We start from the raw sequence: 27,423 nt of genomic DNA on the forward strand, positions 1-27,423 counted from the left end.
CCAAAAGTTGTGCCTGTAGCAACTTGCCCTCAGACTGCAAACTCTGGATCTTAGTCAGCTTGAACTGAACTTGACTTCTCACTTGCCTGTTCATTTCGTGCAGCATTTATTTTACTTTGCTCCCTTCTCATCTCTTTCAAATCTACTAGTACAGGTTACCATTGCCATGTAATCTGTCCTAGCCTGCTCTTCATACTCTTTCTGTAAATCCCTCATTCCTTCCACCTTTCCTCACTTTTTCACTTTCCCACTCTACAGAATTCTGTTTATTTAATTGTTTCACTGAATATCGTGGTCTGACTGTCTCTCTGCAGTTAGTTTCCTGCTCTCCCTCCCTGTCCTTGTTTTGGTGTTAATCTTGGTGGCTTTGGAATTGCCCGCCCCTCCTGTAAATCTGTGTTTGAACACTCATCCTGGATCCATCTCATTTGCTCACTCAACCAACTACAGTGAGATCATATTTTGATTTCAGACACTGCTACCAGTTCCCATCTGTTCAGCTCTATCCCAGTCTAGTGTCATTAGCTCATTCTACTGAATACAGAGAAAACATTTGAGAAGGCCAACCCACTTAGGTCCTTAACATTGAATTATCTTCTGTTTCTCCTTTCTCCCTTTCCACTTTACAAAAAAAAAAAAAAAAACTTTGCTAGAATCTCCTTGTGTTCTAAGTGTGCTTATCAGCTGATAAGTATATTTTTGGCAGTTTTTAACTGTTCAGAGTTGAATAAAACAAAAATTGAATTCAGCTCAGAATACTGTCTGAATAAATTGCATTTATTTATTTTAAACTTTATTTGCTTTAATATATGGATTGGACACTCTAAATTGGCCCTAGGTGTGTGTGTGTGTGTGTGTGTGTGTGTGTGTGTGTGTGTGTGTGTGTGTGTGTGTGTGTGTGTATGCCTGCCTGCCTTCTGTGGAAGGTTGGGTGCCAGGCTGGCAACTCCACTGCTAATCATGAGCGGACAGATGATCCGCTGTGGTGAACCCTAACCGAGAAAAGCTGAAAGAAGAAGATTGCTACACACTCAAGTGTGCTAGCTTGCACTGCACTTGAATTGTTTTTAGTGCTGTTCTAGTGTAAAAAAAAATTCTAAGCTTGTTTCATGCCTTTTCTGTAACTTAGTCAAGTCCAGATAGAGATTTGCTGTATCCCGGACTGTTTGTAAGCTTCTGAGCCCCCCCAAGACTTTCTGTGTTGGAGGGAAGCTTTCTAGCTTATCAGTGGGAGTGGTAAGCACTAGGTAGCCTATCTACCACAGGAGTGGTTTCTGGCCCAGAAGTTGTAGTTTATTGGCCGTTTGGGCAGTTTTTCCATCTCTTTCAACTTTCTGGTTTAGAAGCTCACATTTGCGCTTGTTTCCCGCCTTTCCTGTAACTAGTCTAGTCCAGATACAGATTTGCTGTATCCAGGACTATTTGTAGCTTCTGAGCGGTCTGCTCTTCAATTTTTCCCTTCGACCTGCTAGTTCTCTCCTCTCCTGCACTTTTACTAGCTTATTATTATGTTATTAAGAGACAGGCTTTGCAACGGATGAGGTTACACATGATGAGGACATGAAGACAGCATTGGGTGAGTTAAGGAATGAGTTTATGTACCGAGGGTATAATGGAAAAGAGGTTGATGCCCAAATAGCTGAAGCTTTGAGTGAACAGGGTTCTAGAGGACTCCCTTATTTCTCAAACAGACCAGATTCTCACAGTGAGATAGATAGACAAAGCAATAGTGAAGTCACTAGGTTGACATTCACTTATAATAGTAATATTAGTAAGGTTTGTGAAATTGTGAACAGGAATTGGGGGATACTGAATGCAAATGAGAAAGTTAGACAGGTAATAGGAGCTAGACCACAGTATGGCTTTAGAAATAGTAGGTCCTTAAAGAGACAACTGTGTTATAAGAGTGCAAGCAAGGGTTATACACCCCAGTCACAAAGAGAGGGTATCTTCTCTTGTAGACGTTGTAAAGCCTGTAGATACATCCACTCTGGTAACTCTTTTGAGCACCCACATAAGGGGTTTGTTGTAGAGACATCACTATACGCTGATTGCGGTACAAATGATTTAATTTATTTTTCATATTGCATTGAATGTTATGTTCATTATACAGGTAAGACCAACAGGAGTTTCAGAGAACACATATTAGAACATGTGGGTGATATAAGGAACAGGAGAACTAAGAGTGCATTGGCACTTCATTTAATAGAGAAAGGTAATGAACACAGTTTTAAATTTCTAATGTTGGAAGTGATAGGTAAGAATATGAGAGGAGATGACATTAAGACTTTCACTGAAGAGAGGAAACAGCACTGGATTATACGTGTGGAAGCTGATAATTTTCCAGGCATTAATGAACGAGTCTCCCTGAAACCCCACTTGAAGCTACGCTCTTTGAAGCATTGAGTATGTTGTTTTATGCTGCATTTTTTGTATAATTTTTTAAATATGTTTTTAATGATTTTTGAATACATTTTGAGTTTTGTGAGGTGTAGAATTATTGAGGTTAAGATTTATTTAATATATAAAAAGGTTTTTACAATGTTTGTAAGCATCATTACCATAGGTTTTTATACTAGGTTCACTGTGTTTTTATATGATGATTGATGTCTTAATCAATTCTTTTTTTTTGACTGGCTTCATTGCATTTAAATACCGATGGCTTCACTGTTATGATTTAGGTGTGAAGAAGCTACCTGGCAGGTAGCGAAAGCTCTTACCTTTTTGCCTGTTTTATTGTTTTGTAGCCTTTTATGTCTATTTATTAAAGTTTCACTTACTTCACCGTGGTGTGCACCTAGCGTTTTCTCAGTCTGTAACTAGTCTAGCCCAGATACAGATTTGGTGTATCCAGGACTGTTTGTAAGCTTCTGAGGCCCCCCCCCCAAGCCTTTCTGTGTTGGAAGGAAGCCGTCTAGCTTATCAGTGGGAGTGGTAAGCACCAGGTAGCCTACCAACCATGAGAGGATTGGTTTCTGGCCCAGAAATTGTAGTTTATTGGCTGTTGGGCAGTTTTTTCCATCTCTTTCAACTTCTGGTTTAAAAGGCTGCATTTGTGCTTGTTTCCCACCTTTCCTGTAACTAGATACAGATTTGCTATATTCAGGACTGTTTGCAAGCTTCTGAGCCCCCAAGCCTTTCTGTGTCGGAGGAAGCCTTCTAGCTTCTCAGTGGGAGTGGTAAGCCCCAGGTAGCCTACCAACCACGAGAGGAGTGGTTTCTGGCCCAGAAATTTATAGCTTATTGGCTGTTGGGCAGTTTTTTCCATCTCTTTCAACTTCTGGTTTAAAAGGCCGCATTTGCGCTTGTTTCGCACCTTCCCTGTAACTAGTCTAGTCCAGATACAGATTTACTGTATCCAGGACTGTTTGTAAGCTTCTAAGCCCCCAAGCCTTTCTGTGTTGGAGGGAAGCATTCTAGCTTGTCAGTGGGAGTGGTAAGCACTAGGTAGCCTATCTACCACAAGAGGAGTGGTTTCTGGCCCAGAAATTGTAGTTTATTGGCCGTTTGGGCAGTTTTTCCATCTCTTTCAACTTTCTGGTTTAAAAGCCTGTGTTTCTGCTTGTTTCCCGCCTTTCCTGTAACAAGTCTAGTCCAGATACAGATTTGCTGGTTTGAAAGCCTGTGTTTCTGATTTCCCGCCTTTCCTGTAACAAGTCTAGTCCAGATGCCAGATTTGCTGTATCCAGAACTGTTTGTAGCTTCTGAGCAGTGCCAAAGTCTGCTCTTCAATTTTTCCCTTAGACCTGCTAGTTTGGTTAGATCCTACCACAAACTAATCACCCTGTAAATCCACATCCCTCCTACCCCCCAACCACCATGCAAAACTTCTCCAAAGCTAACTTGGGGCTCGTAAACAGAGTTGGCTAACTTCATGGCACCCATGCAAATGGAGAATAATTGCATGACTGCCGAATCATACACCAATGCACTGTACAAACATGTACACAAATACATGGATCTCGCCATACCCAATAGAACCAGGACGCTTTCCTCCCAAAAAAAGGAAGCCAGTCTGGTGGTCCACTGCCATAAACACTCTACAACCGAAGGACGAAACTGATGCGAAATAAGGTGAAGTCCCAAGACTGGAAAAGCTCCCTTATCAGCCTCAACAAAATGTTGAGATCCCTCATCAAATCCTCTAAAGCTAGCTATGAAAATAGAATTGCAGCAGATAGTAAAGACAACCATAAGGCCTTCTATAGTTATGTAAAGAATCTGCATGGCAATACCCAGATTTGCTGTGAGCTACTGCACAATGAGTTGGGAGGGTGGCCTAATGGTTAAGGTGTTTGCCTTACAAACACAAGGTACAGGGTTTGAATCTCACAGGGTGATAATTGGCTAGGCTTAAAATGACTCGCAAAGGCAGTTAGCCTAGTACTAACCTATGAACATATGGTGCCTCTTATACCGAGCCAACAGATATTGCCAATATACTGGCCAGCAGATTTAGTGCCAACTTTACCCCCCCCCAAAGGACCAATCATAATACCAGTAGACTCCCAGGCACCCAGTATTACTGCTGCACAGGTTTAAGCAGCACTGTCCAAGGCCAAGAATACAGCTTCCATGGGACCTGACAATATCCCTGGATGTGTTCTACATGAACTACAGAGTGAACTGGCACCTCACCTGTGTGCCCTGTTCAATCACAGCCTCACTTCAGGCTTTGTCCCTACAGAATGGCGCACTGCTACAGTTATCCCTCTCCACAAAGGAGGAGTGACTATAGACCCTGGGAACTATCGCCCCATTAGCCTGACGAGTCTGATGTGCAAAGCTATGGAACGCATCATCATGGACCTAGTAAACAAGGATATAGGTAATCTCCAAACTCTGGATCCCACACAGTTTGGTTTTGTGAAGGGTAGATAATGCCTGCTCAACTTGGTTGACTTCTTTGCGTCAGTCACCAGAGCTGTGGTTGAATGCAAGGTGGTGCATACAGCTTACCTTGATCTGGCCAAGGAGTTAGATACCATTCCCCATTCAGGAATTATAGAAAAACTCATGAAGCTAGCCATCAAACCCCTATATCATTAGGTGGGTTGCAAACTGACTCACAGAACCCACAGTGTGAAGTAGTGGACTCCAAGTCAGACTGCCGACCAGTCACAAGTGGAGTCCCACAGGGTTCGGTCCTGGGTCCTCTCCTGCTTGGTATCTACTCCTATAAAGTCCAGGACAACACAAAGTTCACAAACGATTGCAAGCTGGGAGCTATTATTTATCCTGAAGTGATGTTGGCATCCTACAGAAAGACCTCATTGAGACCAACGACTGGTGTCAGAACCATGCTCTTAAGCTCAGTGCCAAAAACTGTGTCATCCCCTTTGGGAAAAACCCGGTTCCCATGAAATTACCACATCGATGGACGTCCACTGAACACAGAAAGTGTTATAAGAGATCTGGAAACACAGGTTGACAGCAGCCTCTCTTTTGACCACCACTTTGCCATTGTGGTCAGAAAGTCCTTCTGTGTGGCACATCTCAATACTAAGGGTTTTGCATCTAGGAAGAAAGAGGTCATTGTCTCCCTCTACTCTTCCCTCATTAGGCCAGTCATCGAATACAATGCCCCATTTGGCATGTACCTGCCTAGACACCTGCAACAACTGGAGAGGCTGCAGAATTACCTCACAAAGAGGATCCTAGGCCTTAAACACTTGGCCTATATGGACAGACTCAAAAAACTCCAACTATTCTCTGTCTCATATCCCCTACTTAGAGGCAGTCTCTGATTGACATACAAAGGCATGTCTGATCCATGTCTGTTAGAAATGCTACATCTAAAGAAATCTCAATCCCTCCGCACCACACGCTCCAGTGACCTCAACCTCATTACCACAATCAAAAGAATGTGCTGGAGGGACAGGTTCATAACCCAGAGACTGCCCTTGCTGTGGAATAGACTTCCCATACATGTCAAACGGAGCATCTCACTGGCCCTCTTCAAGAGAAACCTTGATGAATGGATGGGAAATAGAAAATTCATCTCGGGGATCACTCCAATAGCTCTACTCGACAGAGGCCGTGGGAACTAAGGTTGGGTGGCACGATGTCAGGGTAATCCTATGGGCTAGGTTTGTAAAGGCTCCAGGGCCATTAGCCTAGTACACACCTATGAACCTATGTTCATATTCAGATACAGTTGTGTGAACTGTTTGTTTTAACACAGCCACTTGCTTGTCAATACTTCCACTTAGAACCTTTAATGCTAGAAGTACTACTCTTAAGACAGGCTTTTAACTTTACTGTGCACAGCTGTCTTAGCTCCTGTAAAGTTAGAATCATCAAACAAAGTTTTAATTTCACTTTGCCCAGTTGCAACACATGACTCAAATGCATACATTTTGCCTCTGCATATCAGATCACAATTAGGTTGATGCAGAGCACAGTCACTCTGCTGCATCACTAAGTTGTTTGTACCAAACTTAATAGATGAGTACCACTTTCTTTTGGAAACCCATGTTGCTGTATTTCAGCAGAACCTTTTTCATTACAAGCAGATCATACTTAATACCAAATTTCACTAGCCTTGCATGCAATTTTCTTGCAATACATAGTAATTACCATTAATTTGGTTAAAGTTCTACTACTGTATTTCCCATCTCCTTTCCCCAGGCATGCCATGGCCTGAAATTTCCTCATACCTAAACTGGAGTGTAGCCTACCTCTTTTGGCACTCCACTCTGCTTCTAACACTCAGAAACTTCAAGAAGCTGTAATCAAACTCTGCTACTTTGTTGTACTAGCCAGTAGGAAAAATACATCTTCGTCACCTCGTAAGTGGCTTTAAATGATTACCTATACATGCCAGGTCCATACTTATTCATACCTAGCATTTGAAAATGTCCCATATCATCCCCATTCAAAAAGGAGGCAACTCCATCAAAGTCACAAACCTTTGACCAATAGCCATACTCTTCCCCCCCCCCATCTCTAAAATACTGGAAAAAATGTATTCAACTTTAGTTAATGAATTGCCTTCAGCATAACAACCTCCTTACAAATGCATAACATGGTTTCTGACCCTACCAGAGTGTCAGCTACTGCCCTCCTTGCCCTCACTGACTTTGTAAATAGAGCTAGGAACTCTGGTCACTATGTATCATTACTATTCCTTGACTTATCAAAGGCATTTTTACTATATCCCACTCTTTACTCTTGAGCAAGCTTTCTCACCTAGGAATTACCCCCCCCCCCCCCACGCACACACACACACACACACACACACTTAATTGGTTCCACAGCTACTTACAGAACAGAAAACAAGCTGTAAAATGGTCCAACACTATCTTCCCCCTTTCTAGCTAACCCCACTGGAATCCCACAAGGATCCATCTTAGGTCCCCTACTTTAACATTGTTACTAATGATCTATGTACAGCTGCTACTAGTGGAAAGCATCCAATACGCTGATGATTCCACAATAATCTCTTCCTGTAGCACTTCATCCAACTTTTATCAGATACCCAAAATGGTTTCTCTTGTTGAATTCTGACTGACTAACTCCCAGCTATTCCTCACCCCAAAGAAAAGTAAACCACTTCTTTTTCAACCAAAGAACTCTACTAACAAACCTGTCAGCTTCAAAATTCTGTCTGCTGACACCACCACCATTGAGACTGTCCACCACACTAAGTTACTGGGTATAGTCATAGACGATCACCTTCAGTTCAACAGCTACATTCAACAAAACATTAAGAAAATAGACCAAATGCTTGGCACATTATACTGAAACAAAAACACAGTAACCTGTTCTACCAAAACCACCCTTGCCAAAACCTTCCTTCTACCCTTGGTACTTTATGGTGCACCACTACTTACCCAACTTACAGTGCTCCTCCAGATCCAAACTGGAGCAGTGCTATAACAAAGTGGTTAAACCTGTCACTAATTCAAAAACTAGGACCCATCGCTGTCTGTCTCTAAAAAGAATTAACATGGCTGGAACTCACCAACTACACACACAACCTCTAACACTTCAGAACATGTTCTACAAATCACACCTTATAACCCAAAATAACTCTTAGGTATGTAGAACAAGAGTTTCTATCTATATACAAACCCTCTAAGACAGCTAGACAAAGCCCACACTCCCATTGCATTGCTGAAGCCTGGAATTCTCTTTCACTTTAAGAACTACTTCTAACCCACTTGCCTTTAAATCTGCCTGAAACACCACATGTTTAACTCCTGGCTGTGCCCTTGCTCTGAACCAGGCTAATCTCCTCTTTCAGCCTTTGCTTCCATTGTTTCTAACATTTATTTGAATACTTTCTTTCCATATGTGTTCATTGCATGCATCTGCTTACTTGTAACTCCTATAATTCTTTGATGTCCTGTGTAATAATCGGTAATTGATGTAACTGCTTTTATGAAGGTTATATAATTTGTATACCTGTGATTGTAACTGGAGTTTTTCTCCCCAAGCCTCTGCTGAAAATAGGTACTTTCTGACCCAGTCAGATCACCCCAGTAAACAAATGTCAGTTACATAAATTAAATAAATAAATATTCTCAGTACTTACTGTTAATACCTTGATCTTAAAAACTGTAAAGTTATGGCAATGCATTCCTTAGGACAACTTTAACCATTAAAAACCCAGCATACGTACATACTTAGAGAAACCAATGAAGATGGCCTCTCCATCAAAAGACCACAATTCAAAACCTCAGTAGGCGAAAGAGTTTTGGCAAAACTACTCTTTAACACATGGAGTCATCTTCCATCTGAAATGTTAATTCAGTAAACACTGGAAACATTTGAAACAGAGCTGAAAGAACATCTTCAAAAAGAGTTAATATGTTTGCAGAAAATAAACAGAACATACTATACAAGAACTTCCAGTATCTTAATTTTTGTGTTGAAATGTATAGAGAGATACAATCAGTGAAAATGTTTGTTAATTTGTCTTGTATACAAGTTAGGCTTACTTTTATCAACCAGAAGAAAAGTTGTAGATGACTGTAAATAGTTGGAGTTTATTTGGAGGAAAAGTTAAGTTGGATAAGTTAAGTCTGCCACAGTACAATATATGGACAGAACCAAACAAATCTGTATGAAAATACAGTTATTTGTATGTTTTGTAAAGAAAAAAATGGCATCTAAGGTTTCTAAAGTGACACTGTGTAAATGGTTGAATGCATTATTTTTATGAGAAGTACAATACAACTTTTCCCTCTCAACCTAGGACACACTCAGTGAGGGCAGTGGCTTTCTATGATTTTTTTAGTCTGAAATGCAACCTTATCTGATATTTGTGCACCATCTACATAGGCTTTTCACTGCATGTTTTCATAAGATGCAACAATCTGGATTTGATGTCTACATCCACACATGACAGTATCATCCAGGAGGATAAGATTTGAGTTCTGACCTTTTGTTGAGGAGGGAATACCCTCCTTTATACAAGATACAGAAGGTATGTCCGTACCATAACAAAATATATGGATGAGCAAGTCCATCTTTGTCAACATACCTACCTGCCACCCCACTGTTTTCCCGTTGATATGGTCCAGAGGTTATTACTATTGTTGTTTTTGTACCAAACTGAAAACCGATAAAGTCAACAGACTGGTCTTTATGAAATACACAGATTATAAATCTGAAGTCATTCAGTTATTAAAAGATAGGAAGAACTATTTTGTTGGTTAGCAGAGATTTTGTCAAGTTTTTGTAAAATTAAAAGTTCCCTTTTGGAACTTTTTAACCCAAAGTATATTGACCTAACCACTTCTGAATTTCTTTCTGTGGAGGAACCCCAACTGGCCATTCTAATTCTCCATTTAGAACAATAGTGTCAGCCAAGAAAAGTAAGACAGTTATTTGGCGTCCTACTTAGTGTCTTCAACCCCCTAACATGGAAAACAGATTTTTTTCTTAAAGATTCCTTGGTGTTTTTGGATTTACTGAGAAATAATGTTTTCAGTGTTTTCTCTGGTAAGGAGATGATGTTGGTCACTATAGCTGTTTCGTCTTTATACACTTCAGTCCACCAGGAATTTTTTTTTTTTTTTTTTTGTTTTTTGGTTAAACAATTTTTAAGTCACTTTACTGACTTCAGAAAGATCAGAATAAACATTATTTGTTTATTATTAGGTTTGGTTTTAACTAACAACTTTTTTTTTTAATGGTAAAATTTATCAGCAGATTACTGGGGTTGCATGGGTGCTAAGATGGCCCCTGCATTTATTATTTTTGTACTTTGTTGGTGGGAGTTCACAGTTTTGTCTAAGTTAGAAGGTTTTAAATGTATCTCCTTATATAGGAGATATATAGATGATTTGTTTTTCATCTGGACTTGGCACTAGGGTGATTTAAGTAATTTTCTTGATTAGATTGATTCAAAAGGTGAAGGTCTAGGATTTAACCTAAGTGGTGTGGGTAAAACTGTTAACTTTTTAGACATCTCCATATCTATGGATGTTGAGACAAAATCTTTTTCCAGTACTATTCGTCGCAAGGAAACATTTTCAATCAGTTATCTGCATTTTAAGAGCATGCATCCTAATTTTATGAAAATGAATATTGTTCTTGGGCTGATAATTCTTCTTAGGCTTATCAGTTGTGATGAGCTGTTTAAGAAAACTGTCTGATTAAATTGTTCATTCATAGGGGTTATTTGGAGTCTAAGCTCACCAAGATTAGGGGTGAAATTATTGGAGGATGGAGCAAGAAGTTTCCCCCCAGTTTATTGAAAGGATGTACCCCTAAAGAAAACGATAATACTAAGGATGGTGCTAGGAATTTTGCCTTTCCTGTTCCCCATTTGTGTTGATTCACATAATATTAGAAGGTTATTTTAGGGAACAGTGAATTGATATGGGTTGTGGGGAATCACCCACAATTCATTTATTAAAAAAATATATATACATAGTATTAAATTCATGCTTGAATTTGGTGAGGTTAATACCAGTAGAGGGGTGCAGGGACCTTTTGAGAGTTATCCCTGCTACAACTGTAAACAATGTAGGTTTATTAAGTCCGCTCAGTTTCTTTTTCAAACATTTAGGCAAAACAGTCCATAGTAAAAAAAAAAAAATTAGTTGCAAGAGCACTGGAGTTGTTTATTTATCCTCCTGTGTAAACTGTGAGTGTAATTATCTGGGTAAGACAGAGCCCTATATAAGAGAATTTATGAGCACTGTGCTGTAATTAAAAGAAGGGATATGACTAATGCCCTGGCTATGCATGCTACAGAATGCCAGAAATTTAGAAAGTCTGTGTTTTTGTTTTTAGATTTTGTGGATCCTTATTTATTTGTTATCACTAAGTTACAAATTAAGGAAGTTAAGGGCAGATCAGACACCAAGGCTTAATGGGCTCAAAAATATTCAATACATGTTAAAAAATAGACTAATTTATTACTCTCCACCTTATATGCTAATATATGCTTTTTATTGGCTGTTGGTTTTTTGTTTCAAATTTCCTTTTACTTAATTGTTATTTTGTTCTATTTGGTTGAACCTTGATGAATTTTGTACTGTTTAGAGTTTTGTGTGCCTTGTCATCCTATTCTGATGAAGTTCATGCTTTCAATGAATGAAAGAGCTTAACATACATTTCTTGTCTTGAGTAGTCTCTTAAGCTCCTGGGCATTTTGCTTTTTGTTTATTCTGAATACCTTGATCTTTAAAACTGTAAAGTTATGGCAGTGTCATTCCTTAGGACAACTTTAACCATTAAGGACCCATCATGCATACATACTTAGAGAAACTAATGAAGATGTCCTGCCATCAAAAGACCACAATTCAAAACATCAGTAGGTGAAAGAGTTTTGCAAAACTACTCTTTGCCACATGGAGTTATCTTCCATCTGAAATGTGAACAAAATCAACACTGGAAACATTCAAAAGAAAGCTGAAAGAACATCTTCACAAAGAGCTAATAATATGTTAGAAGAAACTAAACCGAACATATTACACAAAAACTTCCAGTTTCTTAATTTTTGTATTGATATGTATAGAGATACAATCAATGAAAATGTTTTTAGTTGATTTGTCTTGTATACAAGTCAAGTTTATTTTATCAACCAGAAGAAAAGTTATAGATGATCATAAAGAGTTGAAGGAATTTATTTGGAGGAAAAGAGAGTAACAGTTAAGCTGGATAAGTTGAGTCTCCCACAATACAAGGTATGCACAGAACCAAGCAAATATGTATGAAAATATAGTTATTTGTATCTTTTGTAAAAAAAAAAAAAAAAAAAAAAAAATATTGCAAGTACATAACTTACAATTTCCCTAAATTATGCCATAATGCTTACATCCGTTCTGCTTTCGAGTTATTCTAGAAAACACTTCAAGTTCTCTTTGTTGTTTGGGATAAGGTACACAGATACTGGATCTATAGTAAGTAATCAAACAACAAAATGCCAAGCTGGGAAACAACAGTGCTGTTATGTCAACACTGTGCGATGTGAACTTCACCAGAAACTACAAAAAAGAATTATGAGGGAGAGTCCATTTTCGCCCATTACAGTCCCACATTTTTAATATGCTAACTCCAAGTTTCACAGCCTTGGAATTAAGGATAAACTTCCTTACTCTCACATTTGTTCAGTCTCTCTACTTGCCTTAAATATAACTCAGTAGTCAAAAATAGCTGAACTGTCTGGAATGTGGAGATGTATCAGTCTGGTGTGTTAATGTTTTGGAGGCAGCTTGGTAGTATATAGAAATAGCCAGTAGTGTAGAGCTGTGCATGATTGTAGGATAGTGAGAATAAATTATTTTCTTAGGTGTCATGTGAAGTTGTTAATCTAAAGACTTTTGTTGAAGATGTTTTTCTGAAAGAATTAATGGAGAACAGTATGGAGAGCTGTGGATGTCTTACAGTAGCTCCATAAATGTAATACTGTTTTATGCTCAAGACAACTTTAAATTCAAGAAGAGGCATACTTTAAAGGCCAGACATAATCAAAATAATTGGAATATATCAGGAAGATTTCATAAGCAAAAGATACAGACTGAAATAATGGTAAAAATCATATTTGGCAAATCCTAACAATAACCTTTAAGGTGACTAACTACAGCTCAGAAACTCCTTTATGTTAATAAAGTATTGCTTGAGCAGGTATAGCCGGCTTTAGGCACCAGCGAACCCTGCGGTTGCTGGGGGCCCCCAACCATAGCAAGTTATCTTACCTTGATATTTTGTAACATGTCTGTTAAACCAACAAAAGCTTGTAGAACAATGCTGTATGCTTAATAAACCAGGTGGTTAGTAATAACTCTTTATATCTCCTTCAAAATTCAGATATTTAGTTATAATAATGGAGTTTTGTCAAGTAACAGACTTTGCAATTCCCTGGCTTAGTTAAACCCTGCTGGTAGACATCCTGCCCACGAAAACTAACAACATAGCCAGCTTTAGGTATCTGCAGTACCCATGGCTGTAGAGGGGCCCCTTAATCATCATTGACTGTATGGGGGTTCACAAAAGTTGCTCTAGACTGGGGAAAACAAGGAGAAAAAATTTAATTTTCCATTGCACCCTTTAACCTTAATAGGACTGTGATATGACCCTGTTAGGATAAAACTGATAATGAACATGAGCCAAGGTAAGCACTAGAGATATCAATCAGCAGCCCAGAGTGACTAATGTCAGTGCACACCATGGATATTAAGAAGAGCTGATGCTTGTGATTGTCAGGGATGGTTTCTGTTTCAGACAGTTTAGTAAATACTGGCAGAACACCAGATACTATAACTCCCAGTGTCGTTGTTGAAGTATTCTGCTCAGTAACAAAACTAATATCAGAATAAAGGACCAAAATGAGGGACACATTTTAATTATGTCTCTACTTCGCTAAAAAGGTACTAGAATAACACATTTTGCATCAACATGCATTTTTTTGGACAGCAAGAAGTATAAAACTGATGTCTGGATTTATTGACTGACTGTACTTTTGAATGTTTCACCAGCAAATAAGACTTTTTTTTTTTTTTTTTTTTTTTTTTTTTTTAAGGAAAGATGGAGCAAAATTATGAGGCAAAATCAGGGAATATTTGTGAAATCAGGGAAGAGACTGGTATTCATTTACTCCTCAATTAGGTCAATAAAAGTGACTTACCCCTGCCGTTTGATGACTGCTAAATAGCATTCACCGATCTGGTGTGGCAGTACCAGTGTTGCACAATCTGTTGCTATTTGCTGAAATAAGTACAAAACTAGCATTGCTGTCACTTATGCATGTGTGTGTCCACACATACAGTAATGTCGGGGCACACACCTTATTCTTCTTGGTATCAGTAAAAGAAATGCAGCTAACAAGTAATTATATTTCAAAAGTAACATGCAGACATTTAGATCTTCAAGGAATCCGGTGGCCTCACTTCCCAGACTATATAAATGGATACCGGGGGGGGGGCTGCCTTATTCATCCTTGACTCTGTGGTGGCCCCACAAAAGCTGTTTCTGGTTGAGGAAAATGATGAGAAAAAAATGCTTTAATTTTCTGATTACACTCTTTAACCTAAACAGGACTGTGATATGACCCTGTTGGGATTAAAACTGATAATGGCTTCTGATCTCAGTTTGCACCCATTCTAAAACCGACCCTGCTCATATGTGAATGTACAGAAAATTGCTGTAGGTTATGTGGGAGGCTGGGGAATTGTGTGGTCATTGTTTCCTTTAACTTTCCTACAGACGTCAGAGGTGTACAAAGAAAGTTACTTTAGCTCTTGCAAGGGGAGTGTACTCTCTAGTAGCAACAAAGTAGTACACATCACTGCAAGCATTATTGTTTTTTTTCACATTCCTCACAATCACACATAAGGCATGTATACAGGTTGATTGCTTTTAAGGGTTAGGGATGAAGAGTGAGGCATGTTATGTATATGTATTTCAGCAGTCACTTGAAATATATGACAATGACCATTTTAACCTCTGCTTTCATCCCAATCCAACACCAGATGCATTTGCAGTGACTGTCTTTTTTGGGGATTAGAGAGGCAGCAGTATTCCCAAACAGGATCAGTGTATCCTCAAAACAATTGGCTTGTAAGTTTATTATGAGCTACTATTTTGTCAGCTTTGAATATTAAGGCTTGAGCACTACTTATGTCTTCACTGAAATAAAAAATAAGACTGGAATACTTCTTACTCATGACTTTTGTTTAGGCCACTGTTGGATTAAAAGGTTGTAAAATGCTCTAGAATCCATCTTAAAGCATCAATAACCCCTATAGCTTCTGGGGTGACAGGCTTAATTGAGTTATTTCTAAATGGTTATTACTGTGCTGTCTTGGTCAGGAAAGGTCTGTTGAAAGGATGCAAGGAAAAATAAAGATGAACAGCAACACTGAATTTCTTTCCTTAGTCATAATTTATGTTCAAGCTGTCATTGGATAAAAAGGCTGTGTAAAAATTAAAAACAAAATTAAAAAGCACTTTAGAGCATATATAAAGTTATGGCTTCTTAAGAAAGCTAAAGAGAATTGTAAAAATGTGAGAAATGAAAGAAAAAAGTAATGCGCCTGGTGTGGGGAGCCCAAGATGGGAAGAAACAGAGGGGAGCACTGGAGGATGTGTGTGTGTGTGTGTGTGTGTGTGTGTGTGCGTGTATGTGCGTGTGTATGCATGTGTGTGTGTGTGTGTGTGTGTGTGTGTGTGTGCATGTGTGTGTGTGCGCTTTTTGGGGGGAGTACTGAAACATTAGGCAGTGCCTAGGGCTCCATTTCACCAAAGTCCAGCCCTGCACATAGAGTTGTTGTAATGTATCATTCTTACATGTAAATGCCAGCAACTGTGAATGTCTCTTTGTGAAATGGGCCATTACAGTGTGGTACATAGGCTTGTTGTAAAGTAAGAGCATTGTAGCTACAGGTCAGTCTGAGTGTTTTATTCCGAAAAGTTTGCAGTATGAGAAAAAACGATGGATAGAAGAAGTGGCAGTGATTGGAAGTGCCCAGGGGGCCCTCAACTTGATATTTGCTGGAGGCCTCCAAAATGCTAACACCTGTCCTGTGAGTAGGTATTTTAAACATCAGTAGGCATTCTTATATGCTCGGAAACTCCTACCTTCTTGTCCATTTAAGCAAGTGTAGTTTAGTTTGTAGAATAATTTTTGGCTGGAAGAACTTAACTTATCCTTATGGTAGGATAGCATAAGCAGTTCTAGCATGAGACAGACAAGGGCATTTATTCCCATAAACTAGCTTGAAGGTGGAAACATGCTGATCATAAAGTGTTCTATGATTGTTTCAGCCAGTTATTTTTAGCATTCCAGTAATGTGTAGTTGTAGCAAAGTTGGTAACAAACTTTGTGATTTTGTTGTGCATTTAAGTTTATCCATATGGTGATTGGATGGATTACCCATGATGACATTCCAGTTGAGGAGTACTGGAAAAGTGTGAACAAATAACTACCTAGAAGTGCAAGAGTGGAGATATGGCAAAAGTGGAAGTTGCTGGCATCTCATCAGCAACATTAGCTACAGACTCTGCATGGTTGGGCATTGAATGGAAGGACCAAAATACAAATAAAATTAAAAAAAGGAAAGAAAGAGGAAACCATAATTACATTAATGAGCAAAGTTAAAACTGAAGTGGAGAAGGTGGAGCTGAAGTAAGTGACAACAGAAATGTAACCTCTGTTCAAATTCTTGCTGGAAAAAATGGAAAGCACTTGAAATGTTATTGTAGTAGTATTATGTAGTAATGTTTTATAGTAATAGTGTGACTGTCTGCTACAAAAGTGTAAAGTAAATGAATAAATATGTTGAAAAGAATTTTGAAATAAAAGAAAAAATATCCCCAGCTTTGCAGACATAATCTTTGAAATAGTGCATTAAGTCCCATTAATGGTTTTGTAATTGATACAATAATAAAATGATTTATTAGGCATCATTCATGTTCATTGTGCACGACTGAAGTAGTAAAGCTGTAACAGTATTTCTTTTCTCTTTCAGACACAAAATCCTGAGTATGCTCACAAAGAACCCTCCATTTACTAAGACTAGTGAATCTCCACTGTGCACTGAAGCCTTGGTGGACCAGCTCTGGAAATTGATGAATTCAGGTTTAGAACATTTTTAGCATAATTCATACTTTTTGATGTAGTACATAAAAAGACAAGTACTAAAAGGGGAAAGATTGATCTTATTTCAAGAGGACATATTACACTATTATGGGCAGGGTGGCTTGTGATACTGAACAGCTCTATTAAATAATATTATTTTTCTTATTTATTTATTTATTTTTTCTTAAAATTAGTTTGTTAACTTCCCTAATCCGGGGCTGGGATTCAGAACGCCACACGTGCAATTTCTGAAAGGAAAAAAAAAAAGAGTTGGCTTAGTCCACTGGGCTGCCCAGCATTTAGTCAGACTCCCCCCATAAAGGAGACTATGATTACACCTTATTAAGCTTTCCTATACCATATCTACGTGATAGAAACAAATCTTCATTTAGAGTTTTCTGGTCTTCTAAATGAAACAACAACCACCTATTTCCCATTGACTCAGGCTGCGTCAGTTGACTGTCACCTCGGGCAACATGAATCAAAAGTGAAAACAGAATGCTCTTGTAGATGGGACTCAGACAGTGCAAGCACAAAGAGACTGTGTTTTTTTAATTAAATATTTCTTTTAATTAAATAATCCTCAGCTGGTTCTCTTGAGTCTTGATTGTGTGTTCTCATCACTGGTACCATTTCCTCCCAGCCCATAGGACGGGATGGTATGTAGTTTTTTGATACCATTAATATTGTGTTTGTGTTGGGGGTGTTGCATTGGTTCTACTTTTTTGCTTCTGACAGCAGCAAGTAGAATTACATTACTGCAGCTATTATTTATGTATTTATTCATTTGATTACAGTGAGACTGAGGTGTACAGTACGTGAAGTGTGTGTAACTGGTGGACACATCTGTTTGTGGGGGGGTTGCAGTGGGTTGCACTGAAGTCATCTGATGTCAACCATTCATTTGATCACAGTTATCAGTCAAATGAGGAGAACATGGTCTTTAACATGGGTGCAATTGTTGGATGTGGTGGATTGCAGTATATGCATCCGTCAGCAGCAAGCTGAAATATACTAATGCAGCTATTATTTATGTACTTATAAATACATTTGGTCACAATCCCTCACATGAATTGTATATAGTGAAATTGTGGCTAAAACTGATGGGTAGAAGGCAGTGTCTGAATTATGCTGATTGACCCCTGCTGTCTTTTGATCACAATTAAACAGTCATTGAGCTGGCTTGGCAAGTTTAACATCTGATTGCGTAAACAAACTAAAATAGTTTGTCTTGACCATTATTATTACTATGCATTTATTTAATCACAGCTAGACATCTGAGATGTATAGCGCTAAACTGGCTTTACCGAATGGGTTCTGAGTCAGTCTGTGGATGAAAGTGACTGAACCCAGCTGTTTGATCACAATCACAGTCACTAACCTACCATACTATAGCAGTATCTGATTCCAGTTAGCACCACCTGTTCAACTGCTTCCTGCATCCATCTCCTGCTTTAAAGATACCAGCCACAACTGATTATGGGTCTTCTTACCTTTCTTATTCTAGCACTGGCTTGGCACTTCTTAGCTGTACCAGCATTGTACTTAGAGCTTTTGTCAGCTTGCAGTCAGCGCCATTGATGTTCTCTTGCTAGGATAGTTAAAAGGTTTGCATAGGCTCACTGTTCTCCATTTCTCTTACCGGTTGTTCATAACAGTCAGTTAACTCTTTCTAGCACCTTTGTAGAAAGCTCTTCATACTTGATCAAGTAAAAATATTGTTTGTTTTTACTAGGTTTGATGTTCAGCTATAATGCTTTCTCTACCTGCATTGATCACTGTTTAAAAATAAGTCTTTTGCATCATCTGATCTTCTGTAATTGCCAGTATGCCACTGTTGTCTTTTACTCTTTTTTGTTGTAATATGTTCTGTAACTGCCAATACTTCTGTTTATATCTGTTTATGTATACATTTTTTTGCTTCTGTTTTTGGCTGTCCATAGCTGACTTAAAAGCTGCTCCCAGTTCCTTCTCTTGTCCAGTGGATCTACAGGACATGACTTAGCCTCCCTCTGGCTATATCCAGCACATGGGCCCAAGAAGAATTTGTTTTGTTTATTTTATTTTACATTTGTTTACCAGGATAGTCTGACTTGTAACAAAGCCAATTTTCAGCAGAGGCCCACGGAGAAACGCCCCAGACATGTGTCTTTTCAACCGGGGAGAAAACCCACACAAATGCAGGGAGGACATGCAGACTCCGCACAGAAGGCACCCCAGCTGAGACTCGAACCAGAAAACATCTTGCTGTGAGGCGGCAATGCAACTGCTGCACCACTGCACCATCTAAAATCAAGGATACTGAGGCAGCATCATACTGTTAGTTTCCTGGTTTTCCTCACTAGCCTCCATTTTTTTCTGGTCCCAAGGAAGCCACAGTCAGTCCCTCAGGTGTTAACATACACTTCTGCAATTTTGTTTCCAGTGATTGCAGTGTTGATTTCAGGGCATTGCTCTTCTCCTTTAATAATGTTTTTCCAGGGGGGGCTACCCCATCTCACCCATAAGCTTATATATACCAACTCCAAGTTTGACATACCTCAGAGAAAAGGGAAAATTCGAAGAGATGGCCATCTCGGATTTGATATATGTAAGTCCATTCTTTTAGCCATTCTCTGTGATTCAGGACTCTCTGTAGCGGGTCTCACTATTTCAAATAGTTACCCTCTTTGAGTGGGCAAAATGGTCAAACTGTTGTCATAAGCTGCATTGGAATGTTCTGGTGGTGTGGTGTGTCTCTTGAGGAGATCTTACAAGGACTGGATGTGTTGAGTGAGACTCTCAAACCTGATTCCATTGTGATTGTGGCTATCCTTAAAAAGCTGTAACACCATGGAATCCAACTGTCCATACCGTCCCCCCATAAAGAGTCAAAGGCCTTGGATAGTTTCAGGAAGCATGTTTTTATGTGCCCTACATTTTATGTGCCCTACATTTTCTTTGAGAATCATGTTACTTTTCATGGATGATCAGATTCCAGCAGGAGTTACCTCGGTCACTGAACAGTTGCTGTACAGACAAGTAAAACATGACATGCAGTCACAGTTGACATTTTTTTTAAACACTTTTATTGAATTATCACTTGTGACACAGGCACATTTCATGAATAGCTAACCTGAGATTGAGATTGGCTTGCCATTCACCTGAGGTTTCATCTCAGGCAGCAGGCACCTACATTGTCTTATGCCATCATGCCTGGCTGCATTTGATAGATTTCTCTTAGGATACCAAGAAGGCTTTTACAAATGCTGTCTTTGGATCTGTTCTTTTTGTACCACAGATTATGGCGTAGTTGGAGAACTTGTAAAGGGAGTGAAAGAATCTTTCAGCTGTTGGTGTAAAATTTCAGATTTTACAACATACCTTTTCAAGGCTGCAACAGAGCCCATATCAGCTCTAGTTTGACATGGTTCACAGCAGCGAAATAAAATCTAAATGGAAGTAAAGGTATTGTGGTAACTTTCAGAGAGGTCATTAACCCAAAGGCAGGAGCGATGAACAATAAGAGGGGAACTGCGGGCATCACGTCCGAGGAAGGCAACAGAAACCCTGTGAATTTGCCCAAATGTTCCACTGTGGAAGCGGTCATCTGTTGCTCTTCATTGATGTTCATCGTGCATACAGCTGCAGTCATAACAGATGGGTTATCCTGCCGTCAGGCGTGTCCTCGGTCGGCCGAATTCCAAAGTCTAGGTCCAGCGTCGGTTGTCGTTGCTTCTTCCCTGACGTCAGTGCGGCAGGGGTATAAAAGAGGCAGCCGACGCCATTTTCTTCAGTCTTTCTTGCCGCGCGGTGCTCGAAGTAGAAGCGGTTCACAAGTACCGGTCGGCCAGCTCCTGAGATTTACGAAAGTATTTCAGCCAAAGTCTTCTTGAAAGCTAAGTACCCCGTTGGGAAAACTTTTCTTGCCTCAGACCGATGTCAGACAAAGTTAATAATTGCATTTCATGTGGGAAGCAAATACCGCATAAGGATTTCCACTCCTTCTGTATACCTTGCTTAGGCCCAGACCACGACGTCTCGGCCTGCCGTTTTTGTGCTAGATTCAATAAGCGCATTATTAAGCGTCGGGCGGAGTTCGCCCTTCACTTTTTTGGCAAAAAATTTAATTATATTATGTTGTCGGATACTCCGACTCCAGTTTTGAGCAAAAAACGCAAAGATAAGGACCGACATACGAGGTCCGCACCACCTACTGAAACCACGCTAAGGCCGACTACCGGTTCTCCGGTACTCAGCGAGGCGCCTACGCAGCCCCTGGGTACCGATGACAATGCATTATCGGTGTCTTCAGTACCCGAGGTCGCAGGCTCCTCGGCCCCCATTCCTACTACAGATCCCGACGCCACTCCTGGCGGGGAATCTCAGAATTTAGACAGGCCTGCCATTTCTCAAGGGGTCTTCAGGCCTTCCTCCTTCTCTATTAAAGCCTTCACTAAATCTAAAGCAGCCATGAAAACAAAAAAACAGGTTCCTCAGACCCCCTCTCAAGGCACCATGCCTAAAAAACAGATGCTTAAAATGGCTGAGGATTTGATTACTCTTATCAGGGGTTCTCAACCCCCCTCTGACAAAAGGCCCAGATTAGAGGAAGACTACCCTTCCTCAGATCAAGCTTCCATTACCTCAGAACTATCTGAGGACCAGGATTATGCCTATTCTCCATTCGAAGACTCTGATGCAGAGGAGTCTATCCCCTCGGTCTCCCCCCCTGAGGACTTCTCTTTTGGGGAAACCCTGCATACATTGAGGGAACACTTTCACTTGGAAGGCCAAGATTACTCAGATTCCAAGAAAAGGCTCAGGGAATTTCTTCTGCTCCCCCAGCATAGGCCTCTGGCTATCCCTCCTGTTTTAGATATATTGGATGATGTGTACACAAAAGCCAGCCTTAATCCTGATTCTTTGCCTCCAGCTCCTGTTAAACCAGACAGGTATTAGCGGGTTCCTGATTCTCACCAGTTCCTATATAAAAGCCATACTGCTGACCCAGAAACAATTTCACAGGGTCCCAAGGGAATTAAGGCCTCTACTGCTAAAAATCCATTACCTTCAGAGAGAGATTCCAGAGCTTTAGAAAGGTGGGGGGAAAAAGGTGTACACCTCGGCCACTTTAACCATGAGGGCATTAAACTGTCAGTTCCATATGTTAAAGTATCAACAGTTTTTGATATCTCAGCTGAAAAGCAAGATGACACAACCAAAACAACCAGATTTAAAAGAGTTGCAGGATTTGTTGCATGGTGCAGAGCAAGTGGGTAAACATACCTTGCAGTGTGGTTTTGATGCTTTAGAGGGCCTCATGTAGAGCTGCTGTTACGGGGTCTGTTATACGAAGGCATGCTTGGCTCAAAGAGCAAACCTTACCAGATCATGTCAAAGCTAAATTATTAGATGCACCTCTTCAAAAAGTTGTATTGTTTGGTGTTAAAGCTGAGGAGGTGCTAAAGCAAATGGAGAAAAAAGCGAAATCAATGTAAACAGTGAAAGATTTCCTGCAGGTACAGCCTCCACGTTTCAGCAGAAACTGGCCTTCAAAAAATTGGTCCTTTCCAGCCACAGACAGACCTCAAAGGGGCAGATACAGGCGCCCAAGGGGCAGGGTGCAACCTCAAGGATCTTTCAGAGCCAGACAGTGGCAAGCACCAACCCCAAGAGGTGGAGAAGATAGATCACAGTCTTTTAGAAAATAGACGCAATGACTTCCCCCTACACCTGCCAAGCAAAGCTTTAATGGCAGCAGCTTTGGGCGGAAAACTGACATTATTCTCAAAAAATTGGCATATTGTTACAAAAGACAAATGGATTCTGGACATTATAGACAGAGGCTACAGGTTCCACTTTCACACCCTTCCAAAAATGAGAGGCATGCCAAACCTGCCACAAAATCAGAGGACAGAGGCACAAAAACAAGTTTCAGCTCTCATGGACATGAAAGCAATTCAAGAGGTACCTGCAAAAGAACAAGGTCAAGGGTTTTATTCCAGACTATTCCTGGTACCGAGGAAAGACAAAGATTGGAGACCTATCTTAGACCTATCCATCCTAAACACATATCTACAGGTGCCAAAATTCAAGATGCTCACATTACAGCAGCTTCTTCCCATGCTGGGCAAGGAGTCCTGGCTGGTAACATTGGACCTCAAGGAGGCATACCTGCATGTCCCTATCAGACAAGATTGCAGAAGATACCTCAGATTTCTTGCAGGTTCAACCCATTACCAATTCTCTGCATTGCCCTTTGGCTTATCTACTGCACCCAGAGTGTTTACGAAATGCCTGGCATCAGTAATCGCCTTCTGCAGACTACAAGGGATACAAATCTACCCATATCTGGATGACTGCCTGATCCAAGCAGACAGCAAGGACATGCTATTGCAGCACCTGGCGTTTGTAATAAAACTGTTGAACTTCCTGGGATACACAGTCAACAAAAAGAAATCAAAACTAATACCCTCTCAACAAATAATTTTCCTGGGTGCCAGCTTGGATACAACCACCCAGATGGCCTACCTCACGCCACAGACAAGCAAGGGCAACTGTCTCAATACTTCAGAAAAATGGCAACTTACACCAGGCTAACTGCAAGTAAAATCCTGCAGGCTCTGGGATTCATGGCATCTTGCATCCTACTAATCCCATGTGCAAAGCTGCATATGAGGAAACTTCAATGGTACCTGAAAAACTTATGGTCTCAACACAGCCACAGCTTGGAAACAATTATCCCACTCATTCCATGCCTTCAAAAGGAATTTTTGTGGTGGACTCAAGCTTGCCAAAGAAACACAGGTCTTCCTTTCTGTATACCTCAAGCAACTCAAATCATCACAACAGATGCCTCAGACTACGCCTGGGGAGCACACATGACAGATCAGTGCATTCAGGGAAAATGGACCCGAAAAGAGAAGCACCTTCACATCAACCAAAAGGAAATGCTAGCCGTGCAAAAGGCTATTATGACCTTCAAAGACCTACTGCATCCAGGCCAGCTATTGATAAGGACAGACAACACCACAGTGATGTGGTACATAAACAAACAGGGGGGAACTCATTCATACCCCCTGTGCAGGCAAGCCATGACCCTATGGAACACAGCACTGGAACTGCAAATTCAACTGCAGACACAATTCCTGCCAGGGAAGGAAAACACACTGGCAGACAACCTAAGCAGAAATATGACAGATCCACACAAATGGAAGTTACATCCTCAACTTTTCACAAAGATAACTCAGGCATGGGGACAGCCAGACATAAATCTCTTTGCTACCCACAGAAATTGCCAGTTGAAAAAATTTTGTTCAAGACCTATCATCCACAGGCCTGGAAAGTGGACGCACTTTCCTTCAATTGGGCAACATTGACAGTCTATGCCTTCCCGCTTCTTCCTCTGCTGCTCAAAGTTCTATTAAAAGCCAGAGCAGAGAGGCCGAAAATGATTCTCATCGCTCCAGACTGGCCAACACAACACTGGTATCCGCTCCTGAAGAGCCTGACACATTCCCCACCATGGATCCTACCTCTAGTCCCTCTTCTGTTGTCCCAGCACAACTACAAAACCCTTCACAGCCATCTCAAAACTCTAAATCTAGCTTCATGGAGAATTCCTTAATTTCCCAACAGTTTCTCCTCTCCAAGGAGGTGCAGGATGTCATCTTGGAGGCCAGAAGACCTTCTACTAGAAAGGCTTACTCCGCCAAATGGAAACGATTTTGTGCCTGGAATCAAGAAAAGGGACAGAATCCTTGGGTAATAAATATACCTCAAATTTTACAGTACCTAGCTGAGATGTTAAACAATGGACTTTCCTTCTCCTCCAACAAGATCCACGCTTCAGCCACTTCTGCACAATACAACACAGATCCTCCATTATTCTCTCACCCTCTTTTAAGGCAGTTCCTCAGAGGGGCAAAGAACTTAAAACCCCCAAGGAAACCACCAGTCCCTGCTTGGGACCTCAACTACGTATTGGAAAAGCTGACCCTTCCTCCCTTCGAGCCAGCTTCTTCAACAGAGTTACAGTACTTGTCATGGAAAACAGCCTTTCTTCTGGCTATCACCTCAGCACGCAGGATTTCAGAGCTACACGCCCTCATGGCTGTGCAACCATTCATCATTTTCCATCAGGACAGAGTTTCCTTACGAACCAATCCTACCTTTATGCCAAAGGTAGTATCCAGTGTAGCTTTGAATCAGACTATCCACTTACCTACCTTTTATCCTAATCCACAAAACAAAGGGGAAAGACTAATACATTCCTTGGACATTCACAGACAACTTCGTTACTACTTGGACAGAACAAAGCCATTCAGGAAATCTGAGCAACTCTTTGTGTCCTATGCTATAGGTGCTCAGGGAAAGGCTATTTCCAAACAGACAATTTCAAAATGGATAGCCCACTGCATACGCTTTTGTTACTCATTTCATGGAAAAACTGTGCCTGCATGCATCAGATCCCACTCCACCAGAGCCACAGCTACCTCTGCAGCCTTCCTCAGGGGGGTCCCTACCAAGGACATTTTGGAAGCAGCCACCTGGAGTTCAGTGCACACTTTCTCCAAGCACTATCACCTCCCACTATACTCAAAATCTAGAGCGGGCTTTGCCACAGCAGTCCTGCAGGGCATCCTAGCCCCTCCTAGTTCCACTTAGTGCCTACCACCCTTACTTAGCTTTGGGATTCTACCCATCTGTTATGACTGCAGCTGTATGCACGATGAACATAGTACAGTTTTGTACCTACCATAAATGTAGATGTTCGAGTGCTCATACAGCTGCAGTCCAGGTTTCCCTCTTAGGACAGGCCTTATGACAAACACTTTTCATATAACCTTTTTGGGGTATTCTTTTATGGTGTATTTGCTTGCAACTACTGTTTTTGATTTATCAACATTGCATCTTTGCATAACATTATGTTTGCCTTCCTTCTGGGGGCACCTGACATCTGGGGCAAGAAAAACTGAAGAAAATGGCGTCGGCTGCCTCTTTTATACCCCTGCCGCACTGACGTCAGGGAAGAAGCGACGACAACCAACGCCGGACCTAGACTTTGGAATTTGGCCGACCGAGGACCCGCCTGATGGCAGGATAACCCATCTGTTATGAGTGCAGCTGTATGAGCACTCGAACATCTACATTTATGGTAGGTACAAAACTGTACTTTCACTGTTGCAACACTGACCTTTGGTGATTTCCCACCTCCAAGAGCTCAAAGCCAAAATAAATACCAGAGATTTCACCATCTCCCATGGCCTGGCAGGTACTCTTCCCCATCTATCATCAGAGTGCCATTGGTATAAAGGGTAGCCAGCCATCACCATCTTCATTTCTTTCTTGCTGCAGAAGTCTGATGATCATCATCTTTTTTGGTGCCAAAACATCAAATATATCTGGTTCTTGCTAAAGTAAAAAGCTTCTCATGATAGGGAACTCTAGAGTGAGTACTAGAAAAATAGAAAAAAAAAAACAGGATTTTATTCAAAGCTGTTTCTTGTCTCAAGAAAAGAGGGATTGTGGTGACCCATTCTAGACTTGTCAAGAGTGATCAGATTCCTATTAGTTCCAAAATTCAGAATATTGGCATTGTAAAAATGATTACCTGTGGTCCTTCTGGGGACATTTATGGTAACTCTGGATCATATGCATGTGTACTTTCACATCCCTATAGGTCAGGGACACTGACAAGCCCCTATGTTTCAAGGTGTGGGACATTTCCAGTTCTGTACTTGCTCTTTGGCTTGTCTGCTCCATCCAGGATCTTTATAAAATGCCTGGCTCCAGTGATTGTAAACTACAGGACAAAAGGGTCATTCTTGGGGCTGATGTGAATTGCATAGTGCAGAAGACCTTCCCTGGAAAAAATTCTTTTTTTTTTTCTTAGTACCTGAACAAAATAGCCAGTCTCATCAGCGTGTTTGTCAGAGAATTTCTTAGGTGTCTAGACTACATGATGTCCTACATTTTGGTGGTTCCCCTTATCAAGCTGCTCATGAGGAAAATTGAATGGCACCCAAAAGAACTATTGGCATCAGCATCTCTTTCACCATGCAAACAGATATCCTACTCCTTCTCCCATGTATAAAGAAGTTGTTCCTGTGCTAGACAAAGAACATCCAACTTAACAGGGGAGTATCTATCAGATTGGAGACAGGTTCCCAAGTACTAACTGTGGCTGCATAAGAGACTGCCAGGGGAGCTCACCAGTTGCAGACATTGATGGCTATCACCCAAAACAAGTAGATCAGGACTGTGATATAAAGAGGCTACACAGTTCCTTTCCATATGACTCCCCAATCCTAGACTTCCCTGTTATCAGACATCCCATACAGTAAAGGGAGTGCAGCCAGAGAAGAGGTCTTAAACCTCAAGCAGAAAAAAAAGCCATCTAG

At 40.6% G+C, this 27,423-nt stretch overlaps 1 protein-coding gene across 1 annotated transcript in view; it reads left to right on the forward strand.

Moving 5' to 3' along the window:
* The window catches only part of TAF2 (TATA-box binding protein associated factor 2), a 2,150,018-nt gene that overhangs the window by 1,826,143 nt on the left and 296,452 nt on the right, over window positions 1-27,423 (forward strand). Inside the window, exon 22 of the mRNA XM_044066916.1 lies at window positions 16,929-17,038. Coding sequence (XP_043922851.1) covers window positions 16,929-17,038 — 110 coding nt within the window. The remainder of the gene's footprint in view (window positions 1-16,928; window positions 17,039-27,423) is intronic.

The sequence above is a fragment of the Protopterus annectens genome, chromosome 3.part1, assembly GCF_019279795.1.
Source record: "Protopterus annectens isolate FY-2018-M chromosome 3.part1, PAN1.0, whole genome shotgun sequence".
Lineage (NCBI taxonomy): Eukaryota > Metazoa > Chordata > Ceratodontiformes > Protopteridae > Protopterus > Protopterus annectens.